The sequence below is a fragment of the Achroia grisella genome, unplaced genomic scaffold (genome assembly GCF_030625045.1).
Source record: "Achroia grisella isolate CSIRO2021 unplaced genomic scaffold, CSIRO_AGI_Agris_v1 utg660, whole genome shotgun sequence".
NCBI lineage: Eukaryota > Metazoa > Arthropoda > Insecta > Lepidoptera > Pyralidae > Achroia > Achroia grisella.
The window spans coordinates 5,075-17,998 of record NW_026712984.1 but is presented as its reverse complement, the minus strand read 5'-3'; the positions used below and the strand labels follow the sequence as shown (position 1 = coordinate 17,998).

General features: G+C 31.5%; 2 protein-coding genes across 3 annotated transcripts; one reads left to right on the top strand and one right to left on the bottom strand.

Moving 5' to 3' along the window:
- The first annotated feature begins 6,253 nt into the window (after nucleotides 1–6,253).
- LOC131849780 (putative nuclease HARBI1) lies at nucleotides 6,254–9,044 on the top strand. 2 transcript variants are annotated; one of them, XM_059199899.1, is made up of 7 exons: nucleotides 6,254–6,480; nucleotides 6,672–6,888; nucleotides 6,974–7,170; nucleotides 7,374–7,506; nucleotides 7,616–7,751; nucleotides 7,992–8,409; nucleotides 8,738–9,044. In XM_059199899.1, exons 2-6 carry the CDS (start codon nucleotides 6,736–6,738, stop codon nucleotides 8,390–8,392), a joined length of 1,020 nt encoding a protein of 339 aa, XP_059055882.1. In that variant the 5' UTR covers nucleotides 6,254–6,480; nucleotides 6,672–6,735; the 3' UTR covers nucleotides 8,393–8,409; nucleotides 8,738–9,044. The 2 variants fall into 2 exon arrangements, with proteins under 2 accessions (XP_059055882.1, XP_059055881.1); XM_059199898.1 differs by having other exon boundaries at nucleotides 6,446–6,480; nucleotides 6,657–6,888.
- Nucleotides 9,045–9,488: 444 nt separating this feature from the next.
- Nucleotides 9,489–11,824, bottom strand: LOC131849809 (uncharacterized). Its single transcript, XM_059199929.1, has 5 exons — nucleotides 11,750–11,824; nucleotides 11,411–11,596; nucleotides 11,121–11,306; nucleotides 10,588–10,813; nucleotides 9,489–9,856 (listed from the first exon to the last, which is right to left on the bottom strand). The coding sequence occupies exons 2-4, from the start codon at nucleotides 11,594–11,596 to the stop codon at nucleotides 10,700–10,702; spliced, it is 486 nt and encodes a 161-aa protein (XP_059055912.1). The 5' UTR covers nucleotides 11,750–11,824; the 3' UTR covers nucleotides 9,489–9,856; nucleotides 10,588–10,699.
- Nucleotides 11,825–12,924: the final 1,100 nt, after the last annotated feature.

Sequence of the window (12,924 nt, the reverse complement as noted above, 5' to 3'; positions counted from 1 at the left end):
GCTGTTTTCATTTGTATCGCCGTATTTTAAATGTTTATTTTATATTTTCAAATAATAAGTACTTACTATATTATTATGATAAATTAAACATAAAAAAAGTTTAAGTAAATATAAAACAGCTAAACAAGAAAACCATATTATTCCAATAATACTTATTTAGAAAGTGTTACCATATTAAAAATAAATGCATAGATTTATCGATTTTTTCGAATAATCGATAACAAGATACTTATTACAACGCATTATTCGGTGGTGCTTTTAATTACATAGTCTTTGCAAACAGTAAAATTTCATCATTTTGTATTATACTCTTATTTGGAACGAATTGCAATGCATAATTTTTACTCGACGACGGCAAAATAGAGAGATTTTGACAGGTATGCAAGTACTATACAGTATATTTATCTGTTCGCTCATAACTTCGTCGAAACTTGAAGAGGGAAATATTAATTAGATTGATCTGATACAAGTGTACTCTATTTTATCAACCTCCACGCGGTCACCCTGGTAATTATAGCAATTAATGACATTAGTGACATAGTTCTTCTATTAAAAAAAAAAAATACCTACTTATTGTAATTTAATGAATGAGAATTGAATGTGGTATAGAGTATATAAGGTCAGCTATACCTTTATGAAACCTCTATAAACAAGTGTTATATGGTATCTAAATTACTGACATTGATAGCTAAATATGAGGATCCTCGAATTTTTAAAAATACTCATAAGAAACTTTTGCTTTTGTAGAAGGATATTTTCAACTTTACTAAATTGTACAAGGTTTTGAAACGATAATCATTCATATAACTATGATATACATATTACTGATCCTTGTACCTACTATTCATGATAATTAGTTTTTTAATATCTCCATTCGAGGGTAGGTTATTCATAATTTATATTATTAGATTTCATCACAAATAAAAATATCGATTTAAAATCGTAGGTTGGTCCATATTTTTTTTTTTTATTATATCGAAATGACAACGAGTACTGGCAACATATGTAAATGAAATGTTAAAAATGTAAAATATAGGAATAAAAGAATAGGATAAACGACTTTAAGTCAAATGCTTAAAACATATTTTCACTAGCATTGGATTTTTTCTCTTTTTTCATCATTTAAGTTAAGTAGGTACTGAACAATTCAACTGGAAAAAAGCGCGGGAAACGTTCGAAACGCCGGGAGTGTTTTTTGGATTTCTTTTTGTTTAATTTAATTTTACTATATATAAGGATTAGTTTTATTTATATATTGTAGACTAGATTAATTGTTTAATTATATATTTATTAATAGTAGTAGCAGTTGCTGCAAATATTGGTAAGTAACTTTAATATATAATATCTATTGAGAATGGACCCGCCTATAGACCCTGGGGGAACAGTCCCCCAGGTGTCTGCAAATATAAGTATTCCATTTAACAATTCTTTTGATATTTTATGTGAATCTAGTATGGATACTGATGGGTCTAATATTACAACCACAAAACGTAAGCGAGTAAGGGGCGAACGCCGCATTTGCAAACACTGCAATAAAAAGCGTAGGAGACATCAAAAAGGTACCGAGACAAAATTAAAAGACAGTGACTGTCAATGTGTCGAAGAGGAAAAAAATAATTTAGAAATAATACCTGTAATTGACAATCAAAATTCAGATGTAATACCAGTAGTTGAAAATAATAATACATCCAAAAAAGCCACTCCTTCACCCACTTCTGTAAATAGGACTTTGTACAATACTGAAGATGTAGCACCTTTTGTAGTTCATGTTAAAAAAAATGAAACAAATCCTACAGATAATGTAACATTACACCCCATCGCATTTGGTCGGTTTTTACATACAAATAAGATTTATAATGTTGTGAATGGCAGCCTCAAAAGAATAGGAAGAAACAGATTGGCTCTTGCTTTTTCAAACTTTTTAGATGCTAACTCTTTTTTAAACCACAGTAGTTTAATTGCCTATAATTATAATGCATTTATTCCTTCTTTTAATGTGACCCGCATGGGTATTGTAAGAGGTATTCCTAAAGACTGGACAGATGATGAAGTAATTAGCAATATTTCAGTACCTATAGGTTGTGGAAAATTTTTAAAAATACGTAGAATAAAAAAAAAGACTATAAATGAGGGAGAAACGAACTTTATTAACACTGAAACAGTCGTTATAACATTTGATGGGCAAATTTTGCCAAAAAGAGTATTTATGTTTTATACATCATTAACTGTAGATCTATACATTTATCCAACCATACAGTGCTACAATTGTTGTAGATTTGGACATGTTAAGATGCAGTGTCGTTCAAATCCAAGGTGTTATAAGTGCAAACAAAGTCATACTGGTGATAAATGTGAAACAGATGAAGACAGAATATGCTGTATTCTATGTAATGGTTCTCATTTCGCTATTAGTAAGAAGTGTCCTGAATATTCCCGCCAAAAAGCTATTAAAGAAACCATGGCTCACAGCTGTGTTTCATATGCTGAAGCTATGAAATTTCATCCTCCAACCAGTAAATTATACTCAGATGTATTAACATCGCCACCACCTTCATCTATTAAACCACATATCCAATCTTCTCCACAAAAAGACAAATCAGGCCATATTCAATCTTCTTATAAAAAAACTGTTACACTTAAACCACGTTCTCCACAGAAACCACAACGAGGATATGATCGTTCTGCTCATGAGGCCTTAATTAATGAATATAACATTCCTGCGCCCTCAAATGGCTGTGCACTAAGTAATAATAATAATACTAATAATCAATCTGTTGCTGATATTATATTTATGTTAATTAAATTCTTGACGCAATCTAATATGACACAAACCAATTTTTCACCGTCCAACGCTGCCAACCTGAATGTTATATCTCAAATTTTATCAACTCACAATGGACAACAAAGCCCACATTATTCAGTGGAACTGTCGTAGCATAACAAATAAGAAATCTGATCTATTTTATTTGATAAACAATTTCTCCCCTTTCATTATAGCTCTTCAGGAGACATGGTTAAAACCTGGATATTCATTTAAGATTCCAGGTTACTCATGTTTTCGTGATGATAGAGCTGACGGATATGGCGGTGTTGCCATATTGGTCAAAAACTCCCTTTCATATTTATTATTTTCCCTTCCTTCATTTAATGGAATTAATGCTATTGCATTAATAGTAAATAGTATTTGTTTTGTTAGTTTATATATTCCTACCCCCTCTTCTCAATTATATTCAGAATTAGAAAAAATTATATCTATTTTACCTAAACCTTTTCTTATTATGGGTGATTTTAATGCCCAACATCAATCGTGGGGCAGTACCACCTCTAATTATTACGGTGAGAAAATTATAAGTATAATCGACAGTCATAACTTATGTATAGTTAACTCGGGTGTACCAACACGTAGAACTGGCCCAAATGAAGGTGTTAGCGTCCCTGATATTTCTCTGTGTTCTTCTGATTTAGCTTCTTCGTTTTCGTGGTCTCCTCACTACTCATCATTCGGAAGTGATCACTTTCCCCTTATTTTATCTTTACCTCATTCCATTCCTCCAAATCGGAAAACCGGTCCTCGTCTTAAATATAACTTAATGAATGCAGATTGGGTGACGTTTAAACAATATGTAGGCAATAGGATTTCAAAACTACCTTCTGTTTCTCACGGAAATGAGCACCAATGTTCGAATAGTTTAGTAATGGTTATGAAGGAAGTTGCTGATATGCTATTTCCTATAAAAAATAGTGCTTCAGGAAAAATTCCATCCCCTCCTTGGTGGGATAAAGAATGTACAGACGTCATTAAACAGCGTAAAGAAGCTGAAAAGAATTATAACAAGTATATGACATCAGAAAACTATGAAATTTATTGTGAAATATCTCGTTCCACCCGGAAACTACTAAAAAAGAAGAAGTTGGAAGGTTGGAGAAAGTTTTGTTCCTCAATCTGTCCCGAAGTTAACCTCTCTGTCGTTTGGAATAATATTAAAAGATTTAGATCTGTATATACCGGACACACATCGCTTTCCATAATGGATTCAAAATTAGCAGACGAATTTTTAGACCGCCTTGCACCTAGTTACGTTCCAGAATATCATAATCAGCTTTCTCCACCAACCCAATTATCGAAACTCGATTCCCCTTTTAGTCTTATTGAATTTAAAGGGGTATTATCACATATTAAAGATTCTGCACCGGGAGAGGATGGTATACCGTACTCATTTTTTAAAAATTCTAATGATACAACACTAGATTACTTTTTAGATTTAATTAATTCAGTAATGATATCCGGTAAGATACCTCCGTCATGGAAATCACAAATTATTATACCTTTTCTGAAACCTAATAAACCACCTTCGGAGCCCTCTTCTTATCGCCCTATAGCACTTTCATCGGTATTACTGAAATTGGCTGAACACTTGGTGAAAAATCGTCTGGAGTGGTTTGTAGAAAGTAATAACTTACTTTCACCAAACCAGTTTGGATTTAGGAAGGGTAGAGGTACGTTAGATAACGTTAGTATTTTAACCTCAGATATTCACATAGCATTTTCGCAAAATGTGTCGATTTTATCAGCTTTCTTGGATATTAGTTCTGCCTATGACAACGTCCTAATTACAATTCTTAGAACTAAATTGATAGCCTTGAATATTCCATTTATGCTTGCTAATTTTATTATTAATATTTTGTCAGAGAGAACAATAAAATTGGATTTAGGTGATGATAACAAACTATCCAGATCAGTATGGAAAGGTCTGCCTCAGGGATCAGTACTTAGTCCAATTTTATTTAATATATATACATATGACCTTGAAACATCTCTTAGCAAATCCGTTAAAGTATTGCAATACGCGGATGACCTATTAATTTATTTAATAGATCATTCAATTCAATCTGCCTGTCAAAAATTGTCTGATAATCTTGACTTGTTGAAATTATGGTTAGACGCAAATGGTCTCGAACTTTCTGTATCGAAAAGTAGTGTAGTACTATTTACAAGAATGCGATCACCACCGCAAGTGAAGGTTTTCTATGATAGTTGTTACATCCCGGTTAAAACAGAGATTAAATTTTTAGGCATCGTCTTAGATAATAAATTAACTGGTTTATCCCACTGTAATTATATTTCTGCTAAATGCGAACGAAATCTAAATATTCTTAGATGTCTAGCAGGTGTATGGTGGGGAGCACATCCGTATTCTTTAAAACTAGCGTATAATGGCCTTATAAGGAGCGTCCTTGATTATGGAACTTTTTTGTTAGCGCCGGGAAGTTCTTTTGCCTTTAAGAAACTGGACCTAATACAATCCAAAGCTTTGAGAATTATATCCGGAGCAATGAAATCAAGCCCAATCAATGCTTTACAGGTTGAAATTGTAGATCCACCTCTAGATTTAAGAAGACAATATCTAGCTGATCGTTTTCATGTTCGCTGCTTACAGTTGTCTAACCATCCACTTATCTTAAAACTTCCACAAATACATCAGTATGTTACCTCATCTTCTTATTGGATACACAAAAAACCTCCATGTTTAATAAAAAGCTTTGAAAAATATAAAGGAATATCTGCACCAATGTTTACTTCCTCTTGTTCTCCAGTCTATAAATACTCATATGAATCTCTGAATTTATGCCCTAACATTTATTATGACATAGGAATTTACAAAAATGATACGGAACAGGCAGCTAAATTCAAATTTATAATAGACACACAATGGAATGGATGGCATTGCATTTTCACAGACGCCTCAAAATCAAATAATTGTAGTTGTGTAGGTGTTGGTGTATTTCACGTGCAGTACAATATTGTTCAAAAAATTAAACTTCCACCAGAGTCATCAGTGTTTACTGGGGAATGTATGGGTATTTTAAAAGCAATAGAATATGTACATATAATGAAATTACAAAAAGCAATCATTTTTACTGACTCAATGTCTTCACTACAAGCGTTAGACAAATATCCTTTAAAATCGAAATCACTTCATTCTATTATTTACGATATACGAGAAAAACTTCAACTGTGTACATTAAAAGAATATTCCGTTTCTTTTGCTTGGCTACCGGGACATTCTGGTATTCCAGGAAATAATAGGGCAGACCAAATTGCGAAGGAAGCTGTGCTTTGTGGAGATATGTTTCCTTATAAAAACTATTACAATGACCTAGCGTGTCTTCCAAAGTTGTATCTTAATAAATCTTGGAAGGAATATTGGCAGAACAGTAGTAAAACGAAAGGAAACCTTTACTATCAGTAGGTCTACCACGAAGTGCAATTCCGAAATTTCGGATCGATATTTCGTGTGATTCGTACCATGAAAAACGTTCATTCCGAAATCGTGCCCGAAAACGGAGAATATCGTTTCGATCGTCCCAAATCGTACCATGAAGTGTCCGTTCGTACGTTATTATGACGTTTTGACAGCACGTTTATCGTGATTTAAAGTGCGAAGTAGACGAAACCTAAATAGTTAACTTTTTACTTTCGTAAGTATGGATTTTACGTATATAAGTGCTGTAATATATAAAAAAGTGATTAATTAATAATTCAGTTAATGTGTTACAGTGAATAATGTGATAAAAGTTAAACTATTTAGTGTTTTTAAATATTATTGTGTTCAACATAACCTACAACTTAGCATTACTTTATTTTGATGTTTTAGTTTCATTATGGCAAGATTGGCTGGAATTTTAGAAGCCCTCAATGAAGAAGAAATTGAAAGACGCAGGTTTAAAAGAAAAATGCGTACTAGGTACCTGCAAAGATCCATTCCCGACTTCGAGTTTGTATCTAAATACAGACTCAGTCGGGAACTCTTCGAGAATCTTTGTCAGGATGTGGTACGATTATTACCCCCGACTAAAAATAGTCGGGCAATCGATCCAATAACCAAAGTAAGAACTTATGTACATTTTGTAGATGAAAAAATTTAGTATTTACCTATTATTTAGTATTCCCATATCTATATTTTTTTTTCAGATTCTCACTGCATTAAATTTTTATGCCAGTGGTAGCTACCAGGGTGCAGTCGGACAAAATTTAGACACCCCTATGGCGCAGCAGTCTGTCTCAAACTGCATCAGGGATGTAACAGATGCCCTAAATACACCCTATGTACTGAGGAAATATATAAGATTTCCTCAGTCCAGGGAAGACAGGAATGTATTGAAGAGAAAGTAAGTTTATGTATATTAAATATGAGTAATATTTAACTTTATAGAATTTTGTGATCTTTGTCAATTTATAATATATATACTATTAATTTAGTTCAGTCAACTATTTGTAGCTGTAAATTTATAAATGATATTGTTGTTAATTTCAGGATTCAGCATAAGTTAATAGATGTTTAAATAATCAATAGTTTATATTTCTTTTTCAGTTTTGCTACACAGTATGGTATCCCTGGTGTTATAGGATGTATCGACTGCACCCATGTAGCTATAATTCGGCCAACAGTCAATGAAGAGAGATTTTTCAATAGAAAACATTACCACTCTTTAAATGTTCAAGTTGTAAGTACAGTATTTTATGTAAAATTTGCATAGTGTATAAATAATTCTCAAGTTATTCATATTTGTCACTATCTGCAAATATCTTTATAATGTTTGTCCTATTTTTTAGATTGCTGATAGTAATTTAAAAATTATGAATATTGACGCCTCTTATGGTGGTGCCACTCATGATGCATTCATTTGGGAGCATAGCGAGATCAAAGATCATTTGGAGAGTCTTCAAGGAGAAACAACTTATTTGCTGGGTAAATAAATTTACTTTTCAGTTGTACTACATATAAAATTGGTGAACAAACAAGAATACAATGTTTTGTCATTCCTTTTCATTATTAGGATGTCATAAAAGATGATTATAGGAACAAACGACAAAAATATATATGTACTGATGCAAGAGAAGGAAAAATTTTGCCACAGAATAGTTGATATTATATGATAATGTTATTTTAATAATTATAAGACTTATAGAAAAATATTAATTATTATAGGTGATTCAGGGTATCCTTTAAGGGTATACCTTATGACACCCTATGAAAACGCTGTTGAGGACTCTCCTGAGGACAGATACAATTCCCGTCATATGCGCACCCGCAATACAGTAGAACGCGTCTTCGGAGTATTAAAAAGTCGTTGGAGATGCCTTCTTGCAGCTAGAGAACTGCACTATGCTCCAAGGGCAGCGGGAAGGATCAGTATTGCTTGTGCTGTTTTACACAATATGTGTATAGACCAAAATTTGACGACTCCAGACTTGTCATCTGAAGATATAAACTATGAGTCAGCCCGGCAACCTTCAGCTACAGTGTGGCATCAGTCATCAACTGCTGCACTTGATCGAGGGAGAGCAACAAGAAATAGTTTAATACAGCGGCTTGAGCAATCTAGATAGAAACATTTAAATATTAGGTATACAATAAATTTCTCTAGTACTCTAATCTATATTAATAAAATAAGTGATTATTTTATTAATGCCATCAATTTAAAATTGTGCTAATACCTATTTAATGACCTTGTGGTTTGACATACAGCTGCTTTTGATAGTTAAGGGTTCGATTCCTATAAAATACAAACATCAGAATTCATGATTCAATAAATAAATATTAATTTGTATTTCAGTATTTTTTGTTAGATGTTATTAGCTGATAAGTCTATATATATATATATATATATAAGCTATCAAGTGCATTTATCAAATTTCAAGTCTCACAGTTAAGTATGTTTTCTTTTCTTTCAGGTATATAAAGATTAGAAGAGAGCCATACATTCTATTTGTGGTATGGGTTCGAGAGTCATTACGTCAATGCTTTAAAGAATCAAATATCACTGTTGCCTCACAGTACATTCAGGAATATATTATGTATACAAGGAAAAACTTCAAGAAACTTAAAGACTGTACAAGTAGAAACTTATGCAATAAAAATATACTAATTTTACCTAAATACCGTCAAAATTGATATTAAACAAATGTTATGTAAAAAAGCCTATTATAGGATAGATGAATTCATAGATGACAAATAAATGATTTTCTATTCTATTAGAAGTTAAAGCATTACTTATTTACAAAATAAAAAACTTTTTACAATAAAATATTTTTATTTTATAATCATGTATATGTAGGTATACATTTTTTAAAATAACACTAATTATAAATTATTAAAACATCAATTCAGAAAAATGTTGTATAAGTATATGCAAACTAAGTAGTGTAGTTCAAGGCGCATTAAATTAATGACCAGTAAAAAACTGTAGTTTAGTAGATAAACTGGTAAGACAAATATATTTATATAAAGCTAAGTAACATTTTTATACTCATTATTTAACAAATCAACAAACTAACATAATTCAACAAATCAACAATGATATATATAAAGCTAAGTAACTTTTTTATACTTATTATTTAACAAATCAACAAAGTAACATAATTAAACAAATCAACAATGATATATATAAAGCTAAGTAACATTTTTATACTTATTATTCAACAAATCAACAAAGTAACATAATTAAACAAATCAACAATGATATATATAAAGCTAAGTAAAATTTTTATACTTATTATTCAACAAATCAACAAACTAACACAAATCAACTTTGATCATATAAAATTAAAAAAAAAACAAAACTTTATCTATTCATTCGTCTTAATTCTATTAGTAGACCCTCCAATCCATCCCTTATTAATACATTTAATTCTTGGAGTGATTGGCGAATCAGCCCTAACTCTTCCACCCGTCGATCCTCCGCTGCGATTCGCCGCTCCTCCATTTCAAATAAACGCCTGCGTACACTGCGAGGTCCAATGGCGTCTGCTCGACGGCGTCGTCGCTCTGGACGTGTAGTAGTCGTTGAAGTTCTAAAAAACAGTTTTTTTTTAAATAATTCTTATCATTATTGTTTTCGGTATGTATGATTGGTACTAATAACAGACTTGATGTCTAGGAATATACTAGTGTGATTAGGGACTATAAGCCCCCATTCTGTAAATATTATGATTATTAGTATAATCATAATATTTACAGAAATATTTTCATATAACAATAATTTATTTATGATATATTTTTTTTTAATCAATAATAAGGTATAAGTAATAGTGTTATTTATTAGTACTGTCTTATCTTTACTTCTTAGTTAACATTGAAAAACTGTGTATACATATATAAAACTGTAAAAATTAAATTGAATGTATGAAATAATAAGAGGCATTTGGAAGACAGACATATTATAAAGATAATATCACCACTATCATCTCTTTCTTCAGCAGTGTTACTTATAATAAAATAAATTATTTATTTCCATTCTTTTAGTAAATTCTTTAAAGTTGATCATCAGCAGTCTGAAAATCCATGTCAGGACTTCCAGGCAATCCAAATCTAGCTCACAAAAAAACTGCTATAATATGTTTTAACATATAAAAATTACAAACACAAATATACTGAATATGGCAGTTGCCTGTACTAACTAATGGCTAATGCAGCGCTGGTCATCAAATGTCTTACCAACTATTTTCGACATCATCTTTCACACAGTCCATTCATCTTTTTGGTCATCAAATCAATTAACAAATAATTTATTATAAATACATACTTGATCATTCTAAATAGTTTCAATCAACATTAGATTTCAATCAACATTATGAAATGCCCAAAATGTTTTGAAAATGTACAAATATAACTAAGGCAACTTGTCTTAATTATATTTATGCATTAGAAAATATGAACCCGTGATGTTGCATCATTTGCTGAGGATTTTGCTGCTGCTGCTGCTCTATATTTTGAATCTCTAATGGAGTTTCATCTGCTGAGCTGGGCACCTAAAAAAATTTATATACATTAGCTGTTTCCAGTGTCTATGCCTTCACTCATTAATATATTAAGTATTCTATGTGTTTACTTTGACACATAACTTATATAACTCATATTTCAGCTGTTCTTGCATAGCTGTATTTCAGTTTGAAAGGTGGGAAAAGGCTGTGTAGGTACCTTATATACAGAAATAAAAGGAATGGTAATGCATGAGGAATACTATGGAAATCACCATGTATTTTGATGACATCCATGATGTTATATATGTCTAGAGATAACAGTTAGCACTATTTTAGTAATGGTTTTACAACATACCTCTGGAAATGCAGGAACATGTGCATCCGACTGAGGTTCTCCAAAGCCCTCTCCCATAATGTCCAATATTCTGCTCTGTATTGGGTTTAAAGGCTCAGCAGATGATGGCCCTCCTCCAGTGGCTGTGGCAGACCTTCGAGCAGCAGCAGCAGCTTTTTTAGTCAGATATTTTTTGTCAGCCCATACCTAAAATTTATAAAGTATGAGTATTGGAAAATTTTATTTAATAACAAAATTGTTTAACATTTTAAATGCATATCACATACTAAAATATCAAGAAAAGTGCTTACCTTCTGCCACTGCTTTATAGTTTTAGTGCATCCACCCAATGCATTGAGTTCGTCTGTGAGACGAACCCATAATTGGGTGGATCTTGTTCGCCCTTCTGCATTTCTACAGAGGCCACGAGCTAACTCCTGGTGCTCTGATAGGTATGTTAGGAGTGTATCCACTTGTTCCACAGTGGGATTACTCATCTATATGCATAAATACATTTGTTAGCGCTTGTCATAAATAGAAACTCATAAATAAAATCAAAGTTATTAGATGTTCATTTTCATTGATGTTTAACGAACAAATTTAACAATAAAAAATCATTTTAAAACTTAATAAATTAGTAAATATCTTACCTTTTATTATTCACAAGTGTAAATAATATTTTCTTTTATGATTTTTAAGTTTATATATAAAAACAAAAATATTTGTAATACGCAGTACCGTTATTTTCAAACATAAATAGAGGTTTGATGTTTTCTTATGACATAAAATACTACTAATTTTAGAAGTTTATAATTTCAATACATTTAAATATAAACGACTGTACATTTTATTTTATCCGGATTATACAACTTTATTTTTTTCCTAATTTAAGAGTGTATAATCCCATCAAAAACATAAATGTGAAATGATAGCCGAGTTTAATATTATGATATATGCCTTGATTGTTGACTTCTACGACAAAAGAGATGAGATCTATATGGGTGCCAAGTTCAATGGTCTGTCCTGAAATGTATTTATAACAATATAAAATATCATTTCTTCTTATAACTTAGGATAATATACTGTAGCCTAAGGTCTAACTTGGCCAGTTCTCATATACCAATTATTACTTTCGATTGCTAGTTACTATTAATATTAAAATAGGAACCGACAAGTAACATGTTTAGAACTTGCGAAGGCTACAGTATATTTCGTATATGAAAACTAGCCAAGTTAGACCTTAGGCTACAGTATATTATCCTAAGTTATAAGAAGAAATGATATTTTATATTGTTATAAATACATTTCAGGACAGACCATTGAACTTGGCACCCATATAGATCTCATCTCTTTTGTCGTAGAAGTCAACAATCAAGGCATATATCATAATATTAAACTCGGCTATCATTTCACATTTATGTTTTTGATGGGATATCATTACTTTTTGTACATAAATTATACGAGGTACATATTTATAACTAAATTAATACCAAATTATTTTTGATAAATTACTGTATTTTCGTATATTTACGGGGTATAATTGTCTTTTTTTTGTGTTATTTTCTATATTTTCTTGTAACTTTTAAATGTTGAAGTCCAAAGCAAATTCAGTATCAGGAATTTTTGGGAAAATCGGGGCGGTATAACGTCCACTGATGGTTGTACTCTACAATAGAGCTCTCGTGACTTGGATCTAAATTGTTAAGACGTACCCCATCTAAGGTTTTAACTCTGGAGAGTCCAACGTAAACCTGCCCTTTATTAAATATAGAGGAGCCTATGTTGAGAAGAGGACTGCCAAAACTAAGGCCTTGTGATTTGTGGA